The sequence below is a fragment of the Stegodyphus dumicola genome, chromosome 8, assembly GCF_044657685.1.
Source record: "Stegodyphus dumicola isolate Sdum_Otavi_A_Nest chromosome 8, ASM4465768v1".
Classification (NCBI taxonomy): domain Eukaryota; kingdom Metazoa; phylum Arthropoda; class Arachnida; order Araneae; family Eresidae; genus Stegodyphus; species Stegodyphus dumicola.
Genome location: NC_140775.1, coordinates 123,917,390 through 123,940,386, shown reverse-complemented (window position 1 = coordinate 123,940,386; position 22,997 = coordinate 123,917,390). Strand labels below are relative to the sequence as shown.

The following is a 22,997-nucleotide window of genomic DNA, read 5'->3' as shown; positions in this document are numbered from 1 at the left end:
TGCATTGCAAAGTAAACAGAATGTCTATATAATGATAAATTACAAATGACATTTAATGTGAAATTTGAGATTCCCTCCCCCCGTATTAAATGTTGTGATATTGTTGGGTAATCATATCTAAGATTAATTCAAATTACAGAATTATTTTTTATTATATGCATTTGTTAAATTTAGTGGCATACTTAAATCCCCATAGCACAGTTTTTGAGAATTACTGCAATGCGATGTTATATATGTGTGAGAGGGTAGTCAACATTCAAATTTATTATTTGTCTACTTTAAACAATATGCATACATTTTAATTAAATAACAAATCTAAACTAAACTCAGTGGCATAACAGCCCTAATGGGCCAATGCCTGCAGTGCCCCGAAATCTGCTTTCTTGACTGTGAGCCTCGGGGTGTGTAAGCATATGCCCTGAACAAGTGGTCAGCTTGTCGCAGGACCCCCAGTGTTTAGTCCCCAAGCGAACTTGGTACTCATTTTATTGACCCAAACAATGGAAACCAAGTGATGAAAGGCTGAGTCGACCTTGTCGAACCCGGTGATTGAACCCCGGACCTGTGGTGCTGCTGTGCGATGCGCTGGCCATCAGGTCCTAAATTACAAATCTACACTTTGAAATTAGAATTTAACGTGAACAGTGTGATTGAATTTGCTTAGTAGTAATCTGAAAATTTTGGTTTGATGTTCTCTATTAATGCAATTCAAAGATCTTATTATGTGCTTTTAATTTATTTCTGTATTTGGGTTTAATTGTTTTCATTGCAGAAAACGCTACTTCATTAGACATGTGTAGACTGGAATGAAAAGATTGCATTTGTTGCTATGTTAACTACATCTAGATATTTGATTTTCAGTCTTATCCACCATTTACGAAGAGATTTTTCTTTAAATTTGGCTTTTAACATTCTTTCTCTCATGTCAGTTAACTTTTCTTGAGCAGCAATCGAAATATGATCTGTTTTTACTTTTTCAGCAAATGGGATCATGACCAAAAGATCCAGGATCTATAAATTTATTACAGAATTATGCCTCAGTTCTTTAAGTGTGTGCATATAAAATTCTTAATTTGTTACACATTTACTTCATTTTTCTAGAGTAAAATTACTCAATGATAGAAATATTTTTAAAGATCCTTTTTGTAAATTCTCTCTCCAGTTCACAGTTTTCTTTCAAAATGCAGTTACTTTCATTCATTGTATTGGACTTATCCCCAGGTAACACTTCACATGCTGCACTTTGGAGACCATTGGCTTAAATGAACACCTTTTGAAACTGGTGTCCAGAGTGGTCTGGAAAATAGTTTCCTGTATCATAATGGATCCTCTTATATGCATAGGAACAGTTTTTTGTACTACAGCCTATTTTAGTGTCACTTCCAGTAAGATACATTTGTTTATATGTCTATCATATTTTCTGATGCAGGTAGACTTCCAGTGCCTTTGGTTAGATTATTTGAACATGACAAAGGCAATCTGTCTAAGGGAAGGATAATTCATAGAAGACTTTCTAAGTAAACTGTTGCATATTCATATTACACATAAGGAAAACCAATGTTGCAGTCATCCCATTTGCCAAGTTCAAACCCAAGAGAAACTATCAGCATTTAACAGTCTTTAACTAGTAAGGCCACTTTCAGCAAGACAATGTGTCTTGGAACTGTGCATGATTATTCTCGAATTGATTATAATATAATATTATAATAAGAGTATAATTTAACATTAAAATTATTCTTATCGCTTACTCTGACCTCAGATTTATGTTGCATTTATTGGATGAAGTAGAAAAATCATCTCAAAGTTTGGAAATGCCACTATCCAGTCTGAATGCATGGCTATGCCATTATGTCAGCGTGAGTTAATATTCTTCAGGAATGGTGTGAACACCATCTTGAGTATATGCAGGAAAGAATATCGACTGCAATAATTGTTGAAGGTTGTTACTATGGGATGACTTAAGTATTTGAGCCATTCAGTGTGCATAAATACACTGTAAAAAATGTGTAAGGTTACTAAGAAAAGTCGTGGAAACTGGGATGCCATGGACTATTTGAGTAATCAAAAGAGGAATATTCTTAGTAACTTTACAGAGATTATAGCTGTAATGGTTACAGATGTTTGACATGTAATGTTACAGGAAGGTATTCTGTAGGCATAACAACGTTTTTGCATGTTGATTACCAAAGCATGTGTCTGTAAAGGTTACGATCTTTGATCTGTAATGTTACAGGAAATTATCGTGTAAGTATAACATGGTTTTCATATGTGATTTACCAATGTATACATCTGTAAAGATTACAAAAAATAATAGTGTAAGTAGATCGTAATTTTTGTATGGGGATTACTAAAGGGAATATTTGTAGATTACTAGTGTTCTGCTTATAAGGTTATTGCAAGTTATGTAAGAACGTGTATTTTCATGTGAAATATTAGAGGATATATATGTAAAAGTTGCAGATAATTTACTTAAAAATTCTTCCAAATAATTATGCATATAGAACATGTTTGTCTTATACAAAATACGTAAATGATGTATTCTCAAATATTAAATATTTTTATTGTAATATTACTATAAATAATTACAAAATGTTGTATGAACTTAAATCCATTTAGTGCGAATACAAGTTATTATTACTTGCGCAATTGCTGCAAAGTTAGTTAATAATAATTTATTTCCTAAACAGTATTGATTAATTGATTATATTATCTCCTAAGTTTAATTAAAGTAGAATTATTTTAAAAGTGTGCATCCATACTCTTAAGTTATATTTTGAAAGATGTTTTAAAGTAATTTGAAAGCAAAATGTTAATAATGTTTTAACTGGGACTGGAGTTAAATCATCACGAAGAATAATATTTCAATTGTAAAAGGAAAAATTAAAACATTTAATTATTGTCATTGATCGGAAATTAGTTGACTTTTCAAGGGGAACAAACCAACTCCCGTTCAATGAACAATAATTGATAAAAATACGTAACTATGAAAGTGTTTCGTCTTTACTCGAGTTATAAGTTAAAGCCAAACCGGCAATTCTAGTCAGGCCAAATATTTCCGCGAATAGTTGCTACTCAAAGAACTTATTCCCATGAAGCATTTTAGGGAAGTTATGTAACTTTAATTATTATTAATTTTTTTAAGGGAAAATACTTTTGATTTTCTAAAAGATATACATTTTCTTTCAAAATGTTCCCAATGTTAAAAAGAAGCTCAAATTTTATGTTTTTCTTACATCTGCATAACTTTCCTTTATTGAATTTTAAGACATCTGAAAGTTACATATGCATCATGAAATAGCTGGGGGGGGGGAAACTGGTGTATTATACTTAATGGTTTTTTGGCAATAAATTAGTAAAGTTCTAGGATTCGTCATTTTCCCCCACTGAACACTGGTAGTTCGGTCCGAGGTTCAAATCCTGCGGATGGGCTAGTTGCATGGCATTTTCGTGGTTTCCCCATGTGTAACGTGTATATAAGCCAGTTTCCCTTCGAAAGTTCTCCTCTGAAGCATCCCTTCCCTTACGCAGATAGCCTTAGTGTGCTTTGCCATACTTAAATAAACTAAACCAAACCATTCTCCTTTTCCCCAACAGTGTAATCTAGAGACTGCAATTGTATATGATTACAGTAAAAAATATTTTAATGAAATTGTTTCAATAAACAATTCTAAATAAATATTTTTTCAAATTCTAAAAAAAAATTACAGATATAACTCAACAATGAACTTAAATTCAGTTATCACAAGCTATCCAAAATTAATTATTTTCATGCTTAATTGCATTATTCATTTAAATTACAACATATAATTCTTTTAGGCATAAATGCTTTTTAATCTCTTCTACTGACCATTAATTGAAGTAATAGATTAATTAATCAAAGTAATAGATGACAGTTTGTACAGGCATTTTTCCAGATTTAAAACTTAATTATTAATAAATTACATCCTTCTCATTGAATACAAAATTGCAGAATTAGTCCTAAATTTAATTTTTCAAGTATCCCTTCTACTAAAACATTTATTGCTTACTGGCAGCCAGACAGTAAGATGAACACTAGCATTTGGTTCTAGATTCAAATCCTAGAGAATGGGCTGCCTGTGTAAATGTTTGTGTAACATGAAGTTTTCCTTAAAATATTTCTTCCCTTGGACAGATGGCCCTCTCTTGCTTTGTCATATTTCAAATAAACAATTCAAGCATTTAATGTAGGTATGACTTCACAAATTCGTCCCAAATTCTAACTGAAAAATTGAACAGAATCCCTTGATACTGTGTCTATAATCCATGATGAATATAGAATGATCTTAAAAATGTAAGAAAATATAACTTATTTGGAAATACCTTGATCCCTATAATTATATTTTAAAAACTGAAGATAAGTAATTCAAACATTATTAATTGATATGACAGTAATAAACTAACAATTTTTTAATGAAAAATTGCTAATGCATAATGATTCTTTAAAATTTTAATTTTCTATCCTGCTGTTAATTTACAAACATAATGGAACTAATTTATCACTATAATCAAAATGACTTGGATTTTCTTTCTTTAACTGATGTCAAAAATACGATGATTATTTCAAAATTCCTGTGGATTATTTAATTGTTTTCAAAATTTTCTGTTCATTTATTAAATGCTTCAGATTAATGTTTTTGTTATCATAATTTCAAACCACTTTTTAAATCTTTAGGAAAAATGTTTAAATCTTCATTCAATAAAATTAAATTTTTAGATAGATTTTTATGGAATAAAAAATTCTGTAAGATAATATTCATTCACACAAGATATTAACTTAGTATTTGCTCATGACTTTACAAGTATTTGATGAAGCCTTTTAGTATAACATACAGGTTACATAAGGAATTTCATTTTAATGTAATATTCCATAATCATATATTTTTTTATCGTATTCTGAAAATTGAAAATATTGGATATTGCAATGTATTTCACTCCTAACATAATACAGCTGGCATGAAGATCTATAATTAACACTCAATATAATTCATAATAATAAATTTCGTTATACATAACTACATGTAAAATAAAAAAAAAAAAAAAAAAAAATACGATGGCTTTGCTCTTTGCGAACCAGCAACCTTTAATTAATTTTCTGCAATTCAGGATCGTCCCCTAACCCAGTACCTGCTAGAACATTCATGCCTATTACATAACCTCCTCATATAAATGCTGCGTCATACGTTTTCTACATTTTTCTAGAAGCTACTCTGTTACATAACCATTCATATAAATGCTGAGTCATAAGTTCTCCTAGACAGATGCCTTCTCGCCTTCGTCCTGCTAACACTTCCGCTATGCTCCTCTTTCTTTGTTAGAACGTTGTGATGTATTAAAGTTTAAAGTCAGTCGTATCTAATAGTTCAATTACTGAATAAGTTATTTGATTAACTTCATCTGGAAAAAGTCATCTGCTATAAATTAAAATAAAGATATGCTTGCTGTTAAAAGTGAAAAGTCCTGAGTCGTCATTTTTCTCCGTACTTCAATCATCCCAGCTTCGTCAACCCTCTGCCAGAACGTGTAATGGAATAGCCTCACCATTCGCCCACGATGTGATGGAATAACTGAAAACATTACAGTTATTAATTAGCCGGCAGGATGTATCCTCTACGTGGGAAAAAAGCTCCTGTATTTATTTCTAACGCGCTTCTAAATTCAACAATGGGTCAAGGACAGTGTGTGATCGTCTGATGCTTGTGCTTCTTTTCCGGCGATTCTTAAGTACTTTCCCTCGTCTCCAAAGTTATGCGTTTTATCAAGTGCTTCTAAAGTTATTGATTTTAGTGTTCAAATTGATGTGTATGCGAACTCTTAAATTCAAGATTTTGTGATTGGAATGTTAACACGCTCAAAAACGGCAAAAATGTCAACTGATAAGAAAGAATCCGTAGCTATTGTGGATACAATAAAATTCTAATTTCCTATTTTTGATGGCACAAGTACAAATTTTCCAATAGACAAATATCTTCTATTGTTTGAAGAGAAATGTGCTGCAAAGAACATTCCAGAAAAGGAAAAGAAATTTGTTTTCTCAGAGTGTATTAGAGGAGAGGCTTTAGCCCTCTATTTACGTGATTGTTTAGATAAAGACTGGGACAACATAAAGGGTATTTTCGAGACATACTTCACAACATCGGAATCTGTTACTTTTAGTGATTTTGTGTCTTTAAAATACGAGAAATTTAATAATATTGATGTTTATTTTCGTAATAAGTTGAAATTAGGAGCCAGCTTGAAACTAACAGATTCCACAATGGTGGAAGCACTTACGGAAGGACTTCCTGAGCCTCAAAGAATGCTGTTAACAGTGCAAAAAATAGACACACCGAAAGACTGGATTACTCTTGCTAGGAAACTGTTTCCAGTTAAGATGCCGTTAGATGGTCTAGAAAATAGTAATTACCAATTTGTTTCTCCAAGGCAAACTGTTCCGAAGTGCTATTATCCCAGACCAGTGCAAGCCACTCCTTATCAAAGTTATCGTAGTGTGAGACCTTTTAATTATCAACAAGTGCAATACCGACCTCTACAGTATGCGTATCGGCCAATTCGATATCCACAATTACCTGCTATTAATTATAACACGGTTCCTAAAAGAGAAGTTAAAAAATGATATTACTTTAAAGTGAATGTCCAAATTGGACAGGAAAAAATTCCCAGTATTATTGATACGGGATCGCAAATTAACGTTTTACCGTTAAAATATTTTAACAAAATTGGTGATAAATTTAGAGAAATTTCATTGAAATCTAATGATAAAATATTTTCAATATCTAGTCAAGTTCATATAGAGAAAATAATCAAAGTAAAGTGTAAAGTACGTAAAATAGAAAATAATGTGATATTTTATGTAGTAGATTCAAATTTGAATTATTTATTGCTTTCATCACCATGTGTTTCATTATTTAAATTACAATTGAATTTTCATAATTATGAAGTGTATCAGCTTGGAAAACAGGTAAGTAAAAATGTTAAAGTAGACAAGTTTTTCCAAAATAATTATGTATGTAAAAATGATATCAGTGCTGAACAATCTAGTAAATATTTTGATAATAGCGAAAATTTTGTATGTAAAAATGATCTTAGTTCTAAAAATTGTGGTATTTATTTTGAAAATAGTAAAAATTCTGATAGTAAATTACAGAAATTGTTGAATGATTATAACCATATATTTGCAAAAAGTAAATATGATGTTGGTTGTATAAGGGTTGAACCTCCCAGAGTTATATCAACTTCTGAATTACCAATAGCCTATAGACCATATAGAGCATCTCCTAAAGATAATAGTGAAATTAAAAAACAAATAGATGAATTGTTAAAAGCTGGAATTATTAAACCTTCTTATAGTCCTTATGCTGCTCCTGTGACTTTAGCTTATAAGCGAGACGAGCAGTCCAGAAGCAGATTGTGTATTGATTTCAGGAAGCTTAACCAAATTACTAAAACTGATTCTGAACCTATTCCTAGAATTGATGCTGTATTAGATCAATTAACAAATGCAAAAATCTTTTCTACATTAGATTTGGCATCAGGCTATTGGCATATAAAATTAAATGAAAAGGATACTGAAAAATTGGCATTCACTACAAATTTTGGACTGTATGAGTTTACTAGATTACCTTTTGGTTGGAAAAATTCCCCAGCTGTTTTCCAACGAGCTCTTAAACAAATTTTAAACAAATATCAGATTCAATTTGCTTTAAATTATTTTGATGATATTATAGTATTCTCTCCAAATTTTGATGAACATTTAAATCATCTTAAAATAATATTTGATATATGTGAGAAAGAGAATATAAAATTAAAACAATCTAAATGTAATTTTGCTAAAAAAATAAATTTTCTAGGATATGAAATTCAAGCAGGTAAATACCAGCCCAGTAATGCAAATATAGAGGTTATTAAGAAATTGCAACCCCCTAAAAATATCAAAGAATTACAAAGATTTTTAGGAAGTATTAATGTGTATCATAAATTTATTCAAAATTATGCTAAAATTAGAGCCCCATTAACAAATTTACTTAAGAAAGATACTCCTTATAATTGGACTGATGAATGTCAAAAAGCTTTTCAAAAATTAAAAGATGCATTGATTTCTAGACCTATTTTAACTTTGTTTAATCCTAAATATCCCTGTCATGTATTTGTTGATGCGTCCAAAGAAGCTGTTGGTGCTGTTTTAAAACAAGAACATCCTGATGGTAGTTTACATCCAATTGCTTTTCATTCTAGAAAATTAAGATCTTATGAACAAAATTATGCCATTACTGAGCTGGAATGTTTATCTATTGTTGATGCAATTGATAAATTTTATTATTATTTACATGGTAACCATTTTACTGTACATACTGATCATGCTGCTTTAGTTTGGCTTAAAAATATAAAACACCCTACTGGTCGTCTATTTAGGTGGTCTTTAAAATTATCTATGTATGATTTTGATATAAAATATAAAAAAGGATCTGCTAATGTTGAAGCTGACATGCTCTCTAGAAATCCTATGTGTCAACATTTAAGATTGCAAGTTAATTTATTATCATTAGAAGAAATAAAAGAATATCAAAATTTAGATAATGTTTGTAATACTAAGTATAGGAAAATGAATGATGTCTTAACTATTAAAAAACAGGGATTGTACAAAATTGTGATACCCATGTCTCTACGTACAAAATTACTTGAAAAGGCCCGTATACAATTTGGTCATATTGGTGTATCATCTATGCTAAATTTGTTATCTCCACAATATTATTGGCCAGGAATTGTTCAAGATGTTAGAAATTATTGTAAACATTGTGAAATATGTCAGTTTAATAAGAAAAGTAAACAAAAGAAATTTGGTTTAATGCAAAATTTACCATCAGTTAGTGAACCTTTTGAAATATTATCTATTGATACTGTAGGTGGTTTAAATTATTATAATTCTACTAAAAAGTATATTCACATAATTATTGATCATGCAACTAGATATATCTGGACATTTGCTTCTAAAAGTGTAACTACAGATACTTATATAAATTGCTTAAAACAAATTCTCCAAATTCAGGTCCCTAAAAAGATTTTAAGTGATAGGAACGCTTCTTTTACATCTTCAAAATTTAAGCACTTTTTAAGGAATCATAATGTAAAACAATTGCTAACTACTGCAAATAGACCCCAAACTAATGGTAAAATTGAACGTGTAAATCAAACTATTATAACTAGATTAAAATGCAAACTAAATTCTTATCACGGTAATATAGCATGGACAAAATTATTACCCCAAGTAACTGAAGAGTATAATAATACCCCTCATTCTGTAACAAAATTCCCTCCATCATATTTAATGTATGGAAAATTACCTTATGATTCCTTAATTCAAAATCAAGAATTGTATCCGTCAATAGAAGAAGCCAGAAAAATAGCTCAAAAGAGATCTGATGATTATCATAATGTAAATAAAGAAAGATATGATATTCATTTTAAACCTAGTAATTTTAAAATTGGTGATTTAGTAATGTATGAAGAATTTCAATACCCTAATACACGTAAATTATCTCCTCCATTCTCAGGACCTTATAAAATTTTAAAGCAATATTCTGAAGTTACTTATGAAATAGATAAACCTAATCCTTTAACTAAAAAGAAATCAGAAGTTGTTCATTCAACTAGATTAAGACCTTTTAATCCAGCAAGTGAGTTTAAGTTAACTGTCCGAAATAGTAGAATTCCTATCTCTGTTCAAAATTAAAATTAATTTTTTTTTTAAAAATTCTCTTTTAAACATTTTCCTGATTATGACCTTTAATACCTGATTTAGAGTTATTTTCCCGACTATGACAAATTATTCTCCCGATCTTGACCTTTTATATCTTTCACATAATTTGAATTATTTTGTAGCAAAAATTTTCTTCTTATTGTAAAATAATATTTGTTTCTATTTTACAACATTATAAAAAAGACTTTAACTTGATTATACAAGTTATCCGTCTTATAATTTTGATTTTATGTGATCTTTTATTTTTCTAAAACCACTTTGAGGTAATGTACAATGCCAAAAACCAGTTACCTTCTATTAGGCAACGGAGGTTTTTCGATATTTGTACCTAGCACCCCCCAACCATCAGCAAGTAATCACGCTGATCTGTTGGCGAGGACATGCCATAGTTTTAAAGTCAAAGTGTTCATGTTCTAGTGTATAATTGTATTATTTATATTGAATTGTTTTTTGAATAAGTATAATATTTTGTATTGAAGTGTAAAACATGTCAATCTTTACGATGAGAGGAAAAAAATGCATCATATTTGTGAACTATCAACATGCATCATATTTGTGGACTATCTGGCATTTAGAGATTTTACCAGATAGTTTCATTCTATTCGAACTCTTTTTATGAAATGGACATTTTTAACAAAATTGAGGACTTTTGTAATTATAACTTATTTATTTATCAGTATTCCATATTTATTATGTTATAGTCTTAAAATTAGTCATATATTGTATATTTATTTATAACTCATTGTTTTAATGTTCAAAATTTCATATGCTATAAAGTCAAAATTTTATATGAGAAAGTCATGAACTATGATAGGCCATAGTTAAAGCTTGTACGCTATGCTCTGGATGTTTTCATGTCTTTTCTCATACTTTTGCTTCACTCCTGTACTAATGCTTTTCTCACCCCGGTAATATATAACCCGGTGTAAAAAAAAAAAAAAAAAAAAATACGATGGCTTTGCTCTTTGCGAACCAGCAACCTTTAATTAATTTTCTGCAATTCAGGTTCGTCCCCTAACCCAGTACCTGCTAGAACATTCACGCCTATTACATAACCTCCTCATATAAATGCTGCGTCATAAGTTTTCTACATTTTTCTAGAAGCTACTCTGTTACATAACCATTCATATAAATGCTGAGTCATAAGTCTCCTAGACAGATGCCTTCTTGCCTTCGTCCTGCTAACACTTCCGCTATGCTCCTCTTTCTTTGTTAGAACATTGTGATGTATTAAAGTTTAAAGTCAGTCGTATCTAATAGTTCAATTACTGAATAAGTTATTTGATTAACTTCATCTGGAAAAAGTCATCTGCTATAAATTAAAATAAAGATATGCTTGCTGTTAAAAGTGAAAAGTCCTGAGTCGTCATTTTTCTCCGTACTTCAATCATCCCAGCTTCGTCAACCCTCTGCCAGAACGTGTAATGGAATAGCCTCACCATTCACCCACGATGTGATGGAATAACTGAAAACATTACATACATATTGCAAGATTAGATTTAGTTGACAAAAACTATTAAAGATAATATAAAAGATCTATTTGGTTCCAGCAATTTAATGCAGAAAAGAAAATACTTTTAATACCATATTTAAGTGGTTCTCAACCATTTTACCTTTGCTAGATCATGCCTCTCCTCCTTATCCAACTTGAAAAAGATGTACACTTATTTTGATTTTATTATATTTTAACGTTTTTATAAATTAAATAAGAAAAATGTATGGAAAATGTTGATATATACAAAAACAGGGGAAAAAAAAAAAAAAAAAAAACAGACATCCAAATGTTACAATGAATCTTCTATTACAGATCTTGAAAATTGTACACACTGTGAAAATGAATGTGACAAACAAAAATTGATTTAATTTTGCACACAATTCTTTTACATTCATATCAGTGAACACTGGGGAGAGAGCTATTTATTCCAATACCCAGAATATAGAATCAAAAATAGATTTATTTTTATTTGAAAACTATCCAAAAGGAACATAAAATTAAAAAATAAGTAAAATTTATAGATTATTCTTGTTATTTTTAATTAATCATAGTTGTGAAGGAGCAGTCTTCTTAGGATTCAAAGCATGGCTCCTAAATAAATAAAAAACCACATTCGTTAGAAGTACATAACATATTCTAAATTTGTTATGTGCCATTTTAATTCAGAATCTGTTCATAATAATTACATTTGCACATGTTCCAAATGATTTAAATCTTTTTTTAAATTAAATAATTAAATTGCAAACAAGATTCATATTGGTCCTTTAATGAAATCATAAATTGCATGTATCATCCATTTTTGAAGCAAAAGCAGTACAAATTTAAATAATTCATTTTGCAGAAAATAATTTGAGGTTTATTAGATATTTACTATATTTATTTGTAATATAAAATAAATCTGTAAGGTAGTTTTAATAATGATCAGATTTTTTTTAAGATTAATTTCTCTAGAAATTGAAATGTATTAAGGTAGCATTTCTCAATCTGTGGATCATGCAGCTTGCCCTCATGGTCCACCGAAGTTTCCAAAGGAGACAAAAAAATTTAGTTGAAAAATCTCAGAATTTAAAAATTACATATGACAATCATCTAAAACCTTTTCTCATAAGATAGACATTTTATGAAATTTATTATTGGTTACCCTACCCTACCTACACTCAGTCTTAGCAATAAAAGATGGATTTAAAGAACTATAACTGTGGTACTTACCATCATATATCCAAGTATACTATCATATATCCACTATATGCAACTGATGTATCATTACATAAATGTCCATGACTTGATATTGAATGATGTAACTATTAAATATTAGCAAATGCATTTTATAATGAGCTTTGCACCAAATTTACGATACAAAATTTATATGTAAATTTACATTATAAGTACTAGAATAAATGTTGTACTATTTTATTAATATTTTACTTTTCAACAAGCATAAAGAAAAAAATCTGATGTGTGCACCACATGACTTCCTTGTACGGAATATTAAATTATACGCATTTTTTCTTGCATTTTATTTAAACTTATTAGATTGAATTAAACCTACTTCGCAGACAGCGCATAAACCACAATAGAATAAATGCATTCTTTGAATTTCACTTTTTACCATAGCGACACTCTGGCGCTAGGTTTACTTAACAGTATTATATTTCATTCATAACTCAGAATGCACAAAATGTATATCATTTAAAGAATAGAATTATCTAATCGTTGCCACATGTTCTATTCAATTACTATAATAAAGCTAGAACTATGTATAAAAGAAATTAAGCAAATAAAACAAAAAAGAAACAGTTTTTCACAGATGATTGAGTATTTCTCATTTAATTAATTCAGTTCTTACTTCGCGAGAAGGCAAAAATACATAAAAACTCAAAATATCTACATTAAAAATTACGAAGTAAGTCTCAAACACTTATTTCCTCAAAAAAATTCCAGAAAGAATTAAGCATGATTTAATTGGCAATAATAAGTGAATGCGTTATCTTTGTTGTTGCGAAGCTAAGTTTCTCTAGATTGGCAACAAATCCACTAGTCTCCTGTTTCAAATGTAAACATCACTGGCCGCCATTAAAACAGGGTTAGCGACAATTAAACAACTTCAAAATTGCTGATAATTCTAAAAATATTGCACACAGATTTACTAAAGGCATAAAATCCTTAACCAGAAGATTAAAAACAATATAATTCAATCATTTTTTTAAAAAAATGTACAATGTACAAACATATAAGAGTAAAGAAACTGAGATCACTGAGCCGGGTAATAGAGTGGATATATATATAAATATATTTATATACGTTTGGTGCGGCCGATTGCAACCAAAATACGAGGTGCACATCTACATGATATAGCAGTCCTATATACAAAATTTCAACATTCTGAGGCTACTCGTTTTTGAGTTATGCGAGGCACATACATTCATACAGACGCCACGAAAAATTCTCTTCAGAATTAATTTTAAAGCAGTTTTATAATTTTTTTGAAGGAAAAGAGTATTTTATTCTGTCCTTACGTACAGATATCACGCAAAAACATCGTTAAATTGCATTCGATAGCAGTCAAAATGGATATTTTCATTGAAATATGCTGCCTAGCGAATAGCTAAGCAAAAATAGAATTTTTTTCTCTAATGTTATGTATATAGTATGTTACATCATAGTTAAAAATATGTCAAAGTCATCGCATTTGGATTATTGCCTTTTGTAAATGCTGGTTATAATGTAACTTAATAGATGCTTTATAAGTTGGTAAAGACTGTTCTGGATTAGAACTATCTTAACACAAAAAATAATATACATTGAATACTTTTACAAATATGTAATTGCTATCCGCCTATATAATCTTTTAAGGCGAACTTATTGCATGTATTAATGAAATAATATTCCATTTTTAATGTATGTTGTTATTTTCACAAATTTTTTAAATATATTACATTTATTTTTTCTATTTTGTTGAGATTAATAACATACATAGTGTAATAATGCTCTGAAAAATAATTAACGCCGTTCCCGCTCGGATTAATGATAACATGTATGGAATAATAATGTTACATCTGCCCACAAAATGAAAAATATACATATTCTAACGCGATATGTTTTAAAAGATACATAAATATTTAACATGAGAAATTATTAGACTATAGATAGAACATTAATATTAAGCTTATTTGTTTTGAAGCTAACATATTAGCAAATTTGTTTCTGGTTTGAAATATGAGCAGTTTAACTGCATACACCTGCAGATGTAACAAATAAAAGTTGTTGTTATTTTACTAAATGGAACACAAGCTCTGTGATTTGAACTATATCTAACAATCATTTAAAACAGGTTTATTTAGGAGCATTAGAATTATAAGCTAAACATTAAAAGAATTTAATTATAGATAGTGTAAAGAACATAACAAATACATTACATAAAATTAATAAAATACACGTCAAACACTGATTTCGAACTTACCTCGACCATATGACACCATAGCAAAAATAATGGCTAACATGGCGACTATCGTTGAACTCTCCCTCTAAAACACTTTTTTCACCTTTTTCCTGATTGGTTCTTTTCTCTCAGCTGTTTTAAGCCACGTGATCACACGCTACGGACAAAATCAAAGCAAAACTTCTTGAAAAATTCCTGTTGAGTTTACAGTTTGGTTCGGTTCTGTGTTCGTTACAGGTATTTCCTTCGTAATTGCTCGCATTTCTGTAACTATACAAGACTTTTGTCTGTAAACATCGAGGTGTTTTTTTTTCAGTGTATGTTGTTTGTCAACAGCACAGTGCATCCATTATAAGTTTTAAGTTCAGTTGATACAAGAATACTCTTATGATCCAAACATAGACACTTGCTGTCTTATGCTGACATAATAATGTAAGTGCTTCCATTATTATTTTTAAATGCAGTTGATACAAGAATGCTCTTATGTTCAATTTTATTATTTGAAAAGTGTTGTAGAAAAATAGGTTTGATTTTCATCCCACTGTTATTAACAGTGGGCAATTTTGTTTTCATTAGAAAAGAATCAATTTTCATGCAGGTCTTTTTACAACTGTTAAAAATGTTTCCAGTATTTCATCATTCATACTGAATCTAGTCCATGTTTTAATAACTTCTCATAATGCTAAAATTCTTCTCATATTCTGTGGGGTCTATAGGTTGATTATTTTTAAGCATGGGTTCTGTGATAAGGAAGGATTTCATAGTTTCAGGAGGAGAATGAGATCAATCTTTTATTTGTCTGTTAAATATTTAGTTTTAGTTTATGACTATTAAAAAAAACTGCTTTTGTTTGCGTTTTAGTATTTATCAATATTTTATATATTTGTTTAACTTATAAAACACATGAAAAAGTAATCGTAATTTAAATAAATGTGTGTGAATTTTTCAAATTTTGAAAACAAGCTGGGAAAAAGGGTGTGGAGGGCAAAAAAAGTTGTGAACTGCTGTTTTAGAGGATTTCTTACACTCTAAAATTACATCTCTTCTTTTTAGTTTTCCAATTAGATTCAATTAAGCATCATTTCTTGTTGATTCTATATTAAAATTTTCTTATTGTAATTGCAGTTTATCTCTTACAACATCAGTGTCTTCATCTTTAAAGTCTAAATAAAGTAAAACTGTAAAATAAAAAGCAAAAATAAACTAAATTAAGAAAAATCGCAGATTTATGTAAGGTAAAGCAAAAGTATATTAAAAAAAATGCACATGTTGCTAGACTAGGCAACATTCACATGTAAAATTACTTCTGTTATTGGAAATTTACATAGTATGTAATCACGTATTCATCAAAAGAAACTTCTAATGTATATAAAATTATCTTTCTCGTAAGCTTTTTCATATTTTATTAGCTTCAACCTTTATTGATAAGTCCTTATACCCCCTTATATTCTTTCCATTTCACATGAATATAAAGTCAAAAGAAAAGGGAAAATGGATTGGTTCTGCAAACTTAGATAAAATATCTTTAAACAAATTTGTAATCAGTTAACGTGAATTGATGGATTTTTTAGCTACAGAACTGTATTAAGAACATTGAATGATGGAGTATATGTTTCAAAATATTCTAAGGTTGAGAAGACTCGACATCAAATAGTTTTTAAAATGTAATATGTATACGTTATATACAGATCATTAATTAAAGCATAGTGGTTCAGTTATCAAACATTTCACAATCGAAATCTTAGTGTGCTAAGCATCTATGTCTCTATCTATTTAGCTGCCGGTGGAGAGTCTATGGAAATTCAGAAGGCATGTCACGTTTAATACGTGATGCTAGTGCCATCTATCAATCAAAATAATTTCAAAACACTCCCCACCTGAACTCTGTCGAGAGTTCACATTAATTTAACAACAACAATCAAATTTATGTCAGGTATTTTAACATATAATTATAAAACAATTAATAAGCATATTAAATGAATAGAAAATATATTCAAATTATAATCATTATACTAAATTCGTAAAAAAATGTATGTTATTATCAAATACAATTTGACACTACTTCAGTAAATCTAAACTATTCTTAATCTAATCATATAAAACTAAACTAGAAAAATAAATAATTGCATAAAACATATTCAAACTTATTCATATTATTAAACAATAAAAAAATGTTTTTAAAGTTCTAAAGGATATAATAATTGGAACTGGTCGTTTTATTATTGTTCCATCAGAAGTTTTTAGATCACAAAACAAACATTGTTATCATGACCACAAAAAACGTTTATCACTCTATCACAGCTTCACAAAAGTTTGTACTCATTGTTGCCTTCTATTAAGACAAGATCATCATAAACGTTGGGATTTTTCAATTGATGAGCCATCCGAAGGTCCATCAAATATTGTTTTTTCCATTTAGTCCACAAATGTCTAACCAATAAATTTGGATAAATTTTTCTTTTGGTCAGAGAGGACTTGGTACAGCCATCTTTAACAATGGAGTTAAAGTTAATAGGTAATGTAGAATCTTTCCAAAAATCAAGAAATTGACTGGCTTCAGTGGCAATAGTTCCGTGTCGTCATTGTATACATAGGTCAAAGAATGAGAATTCAAAGCAGCTTCCACTTGTGGAACCATTGGCAATTCTTCAAACGTTAGTAAGGCTTTACCGAGAATTTTTCTTAAGCATTATTTCATTGATTTTACTAATCTCTCATAGAAGCCTCCCAACCAAGCCCCTTGTTCTATAATAAACTTCCAACTGAGTCTTTCATTCGACAGAAAATCTTAAAGTTTCTCATTCGACAATAGTTTAGAGAAATTTTCAAGTTCCTTTTTTCAGGCATGAAAGTGCAAGTAGGAAAAAAAAAAAAAAAACTGAACAACGCGCGGACACAAAACTACACAAAATCTAAATGCGCACGCCCACCTTTTAATATAAAAAGTATTATACATATAATTAAACTAAAATAATACTTGTACTTATTATTTTGCTATAAATTTTATCTTCTACTTGTAAAAAAAAAAAAAAAAAAAAAAAAAATCAGTAAATCACCAAGAGATTGTAATGAATTAACCTTCTTTAAGGTGCTCTTTATGTAACTTAATTTAACAGTTGATACATGAATACTGTATACAACATTACAACACACTAATATACATATTTATGTTATATATTACTGCCCATTTTCAGACAATGACAACTCTGTTTTGGTACTTTATATGTGGTGTGCAAGCTAGAAATCGATACAGTATCACTATAGATTTCGGGAAAAAACTGACTTTAAAATGTGTAGAGCAATAAAATCACTAGTATTAAGGTCCATAACTCTGTTTTACACTTTCTTAATAGTGTAAAACAGAATGTTTCTATCTTAAAACATTCATTCAAATGCTTCGTGGACAATATAGCTGTATGACAAGCTCCAGATATAGAAAGTTTCAAATGCTCGTGCACTTTTTTAAGTGAAGTTTTTATAATACTTTGAGGCAGTAGAGAAGTATTATTATTGAGAACCATGTGTTAATAAAGTAACCCTGCTTCATTAAATAAGCTTTCTGCATTCTCAGTTCACATTGCTGCAATAAGGTTACACAGCTCGCAATAAGCTTCAGTCTTGTCTGTTTTCATTCTTTGTTGTCATTTCTCAAAAATGGGTATTTCAAGCCAAGCATTTTGAAAGATGGTGGTGAATTTTCTTCACATTACTCATAATTCACACTTTAATTTAACACAGTGGCTGTAATGGAATAAAAATATTGCATGCCTGCTGCCAAGTCACCAAAAGATTAAACAAAGCATTCAGTTAAGCATATGAAAACATTAGCAACTAATGCTGAAAGCTTCACCTGCTCTGTGTTCTCAGGATTGCCAGATGCCAAAGCATAAAGAATTTTTTATTGTAATTGTAATAGAACATGATTTTGACACATCAGCTCTTTATAATATATTAACAAATGTTTGTTTCAAACTTGCATACACATCTGTCAAGCTGAGGGAAGAATTGTATCACACATTCCTCCTCTACAAAAAGACAAAGGTCTTGCAAATATTTTATTATTATTTTTATTCTTTCATTTCTGATAATAGTACAGTAAATTTTGGAAATAAATAACAACATTTGTACCTTGTGGGCAGAATATGGAAAAATTGTTGACAGGCTGTGTATTAAGATTTCTGTATTATTAGTTACCATTAAAAATGTTTTTTTGTAACTTAATTTTTATCTTTATAAGGTTTAATGTTAAAAGCATGTACTTTCATTAGAAACATGGATTTACTTTTAATAAATATTAAAATGCTGTTCATAAGACTTATGCGTGAAATGGGTTACAACTTAAAAAATTTGTAAATATTCATATTGAATGTTTTTTCTTCTGTAATAAATGTGTTAATAAAGTAACCCTGCTTCATTAAATAAGCTTTCTGCATTCTCAGTTCACATTGCTGCAATAAGGTTACACAGCTCGCAATAAGCTTCAGTCTTGTCTGTTTTCATTCTTTGTTGTCATTTCTCAAAAATGGGTATTTCAAGCCAAGCATTTTGAAAGATGGTGGTGAATTTTCTTCACATTACTCATAATTCACACTTTAATTTAACACAGTGGCTGTAATGGAATAAAAATATTGCATGCCTGCTGCCAAGTCACCAAAAGATTAAACAAAGCATTCAGTTAAGCATATGAAAACATTAGCAACTAATGCTGAAAGCTTCACCTGCTCTGTGTTCTCAGGATTGCCAGATGCCAAAGCATAAAGAATTTTTTATTGTAATTGTAATAGAACATGATTTTGACACATCAGCTCTTTATAATATATTAACAAATGTTTGTTTCAAACTTGCATACACATCTGTCAAGCTGAGGGAAGAATTGTATCACACATTCCTCCTCTACAAAAAGACAAAGGTCTTGCAAATATTTTATTATTATTTTTATTCTTTCATTTCTGATAATAGTACAGTAAATTTTGGAAATAAATAACAACATTTGTACCTTGTGGGCAGAATATGGAAAAATTGTTGACAGGCTGTGTATTAAGATTTCTGTATTATTAGTTACCATTAAAAATGTTTTTTTGTAACTTAATTTTTATCTTTATAAGGTTTAATGTTAAAAGCATGTACTTTCATTAGAAACATGGATTTACTTTTAATAAATATTAAAATGCTGTTCATAAGACTTATGCGTGAAATGGGTTACAACTTAAAAAATTTGTAAATATTCATATTGAATGTTTTTTCTTCTGTAATAATTATACTTTTTATTTGTTTTAGACTCCATGGGAAGGAGGCTTATATAAATTAAGAATGATTTTCAAGGATGACTATCCATCGACACCTCCAAAATGTAAGTTCTTTGGCAATTTAAAATTATGAGCTATGTAAAAACTTATACATGAAGGAGGCTTAATCATGTATAAAGACTAAAAGTTAATGATACATATATGGAGGTTTAAAAATTTCCATTTCTTGTTAGTATGTTAAATGAGTAGCATTGTAGCTACTACAAACTGAAGAATCAGTTTAAACTCAAGCATTTCACTTTGATGAAGGTCAGTTTACACCTGTCAGAGCGGCTCGGAGCGAGTCGCTCCTTACGATTACTTTGACAATGTAAACGCTCGCTTCGACGGAGTACAAACGTAGGGAAGATGAGTCAGCGCTTCCGTTTCTACTTTGAACCTGTTGAAAAATCTCTCCGGGCAGTTACTCCGAGCAGCGTTCGCAGGGACATCGTGACAGTGAGTTCTATAATCCGAGATTAAGCGATAGCCAAACCATGGCATTTTTTAATGCATACGCTTCTTATGAAGTGTTTTACTTCTATAATTATGTGAGCTTATATTCATTTTTCTACAAGCATCCCTACATGAAGGTGCAATAAATATATGATAAACTATAAAAATAAAAATAAAATATGAAAAAGATATGTAGATCTGTTTTATTGGGGATATTTAAATTTCTTGCTTTGTATAAAAACATTCTGGGCTATAATTCGTTACAATTCAGCTTGGATGTGAAACATGTTCAGCTTGGATGTGTGAGTGCAAGTACTGAAGGTGTATTAAGGTTTATACAAGTTATGCTAGATGAATTCTAATCTTCTTAAACTATCCGTTTTAGTATTTTAAAAGTAAAGTATAATCAGTATATTTACCCATTATTAATTTTGTTGATATCACTTTGTGTGTTGTCCAGAAACACAATTTCAGTAGGATCCAAAAGTAACAGTTTGCGATAAATATCTTCCTGTTGGAACTATGTCATAATATATATATATTCTTTTACCTGTGGTAATATATGTAATGCTCCCAAGTTTTTTGCTACTTCTTATTTATTTAAGATTTTCTAAATAATTAGGTAGATATTATACAGTTTACTTCTGTCGTGTTAATGGTAGCTGTACGTTCCATTGTTAAAAATAGTGGACTGTAAATTGACTTGATATTACTTCAGTATAGAACCCAAAAAACCTCAGACTCATAACGTTGACCGAAACTTCTTTATTGACTTTCATAGAGTAAGTTAGTTGAGGAACGGCGAAGACCACACAAACTCCGACTTCAGTGGCGGCTTACCAAACACAAACTCAGAAGAACTCTGCTTAGTTGAAACTCCAGTAATTCACAGCAACCTCAAAGCTCTAAACGCGAGCTTTAAAAACCTAACAAATTTGCGTCTGCGCCGCTCCTCGGTACAAAGAAAGAAATACAATTTGCATAACATCGAACAGTAGCTTTGAATAAATATTCCATGTGTTAATTTTGCATTCTTCTCTAGAAATAACACAGTTCCAGTCAGAACTCTGCATAATTAATTCATGCACAGAGAGCTACTGATTCTGTGGATTCTGGATGAATAAATATATTCTTTCTATTAATAAATAATAAAACACATTATTACTTTTACATTATTTTGTAAATGATTAATTAGGTGTAAATAAACAGTTGTATATAGTAGAAAAACTTTGTTAATTTGAATTTCAGTAACCACGGTTGACTAAATAACTTCTCTCAATCTGAGTTTCTTTTAAATTCTTGTATCTGATATGCAATAACATTTTTGTAACTTTGGACATTCTCGTCCGAAATTCATTTAATAGTTCATTTGATACTCCTAATTCATCGTGGCAAGCTACCCAATCACGTACCCTTTTTTTTTTTTTTTTTCCTTCTTTTTTTTCCCCCCCTCCCAAGAGCAGAAATTAATTTGTTTGAAACTGCTTCGCAGACTTCAAGCGCTGCAGCCTAAGAACATCTATGTACATTCAATGCATATTCTTTCCTGCAGTTGCGACGTCGATATCCATTTCGTAAACAAACGGAGGCGAGTTGTCAGTCCACTCTGATTAGTGTAAGCAATCTATCAGAGTACAGGTCCATTCACTCGGTTTGAAACGCCTGGACGAGCGGCTCGTTACGAGCTGCTTTGACAGATGTAAACTGGCCTTAAGTTAAATTCTGCAGTTTTGTGTTGCAGTCTCATTTAAATATCTGGATTTCTTTAAAAAGTAAGGTTAGTTTTCCAAGCACAATAAAAATGAACATTATGTTTTAGGTCATCTCTCTGTCCTACCAATAGTATGAGGTTTTTTTTTTTTTTTTTTTTCCCCTGGTGGATAAAGTTTTGTTGTAAGACTACATTATTTCTTTTTCCCTAGTACATATCACCGAGATCACCAACCATAATCCAGTGTTGATGAGTAAAAAATAGTCTTCAGCTTCCAAGAGGTGTGATGTCATGTATATTTTGCTTTTCCGCGTATGATAAACGTACGAGGGTAAGTTGAAAAATAAGCTTCCCCTGTTGACTGTGGTCAGAGTTGTGTATGAAAGTCAAAAAATAGAATGAGACATTAAAGATATGACATACCTTTATTTTTCCACATAGGTACCAAGTACATTGAGACATTTGTCATATCGCTTGATAAGCTTCAAAAAGCCCTCCAGGAAAAAGTCAAGGCTTTGCATATGGAAGAAGCGTTGAACGGCTTGTTTCACTTCAGTATTGCTTCCAAAGCGCCTTCCCCCGAGATTTTTCTTCAAAGCCGGAAACAGATGGAAGTCGCTTGGTGCGAGATCAGGACTGTATGGCGGATGGTGTAGGCGCTCCCAACCAAGAGTTGCAATATGGTTTTGCGTTGCTGTCGCCGAATGTGGTCTGGCATTGTCATCCAACAGCAGAACGCCAGATGTGAGAAGGCCAGGCTGATTTTCCGAATCGCCTCTTTCAATTTCGACAGGGTGTCACAGTAGTGTGTAGCATTGATGGTTCCAACCTCCAAA

The 22,997-nt window shown here is 30.3% G+C and overlaps 1 protein-coding gene across 2 annotated transcripts in view; it reads left to right on the top strand.

Moving 5' to 3' along the window:
- The window catches only part of lwr (ubiquitin conjugating enzyme lesswright), an 85,432-nt gene that overhangs the window by 37,661 nt on the left and 24,774 nt on the right, over positions 1-22,997 (top strand). For both annotated transcript variants that reach the window (XM_085822359.1, XM_085822358.1), the window contains one exon: positions 19,987-20,059. In XM_085822359.1, coding sequence (XP_085678485.1) covers positions 19,987-20,059 — 73 coding nt within the window. The remainder of the gene's footprint in view (positions 1-19,986; positions 20,060-22,997) is intronic.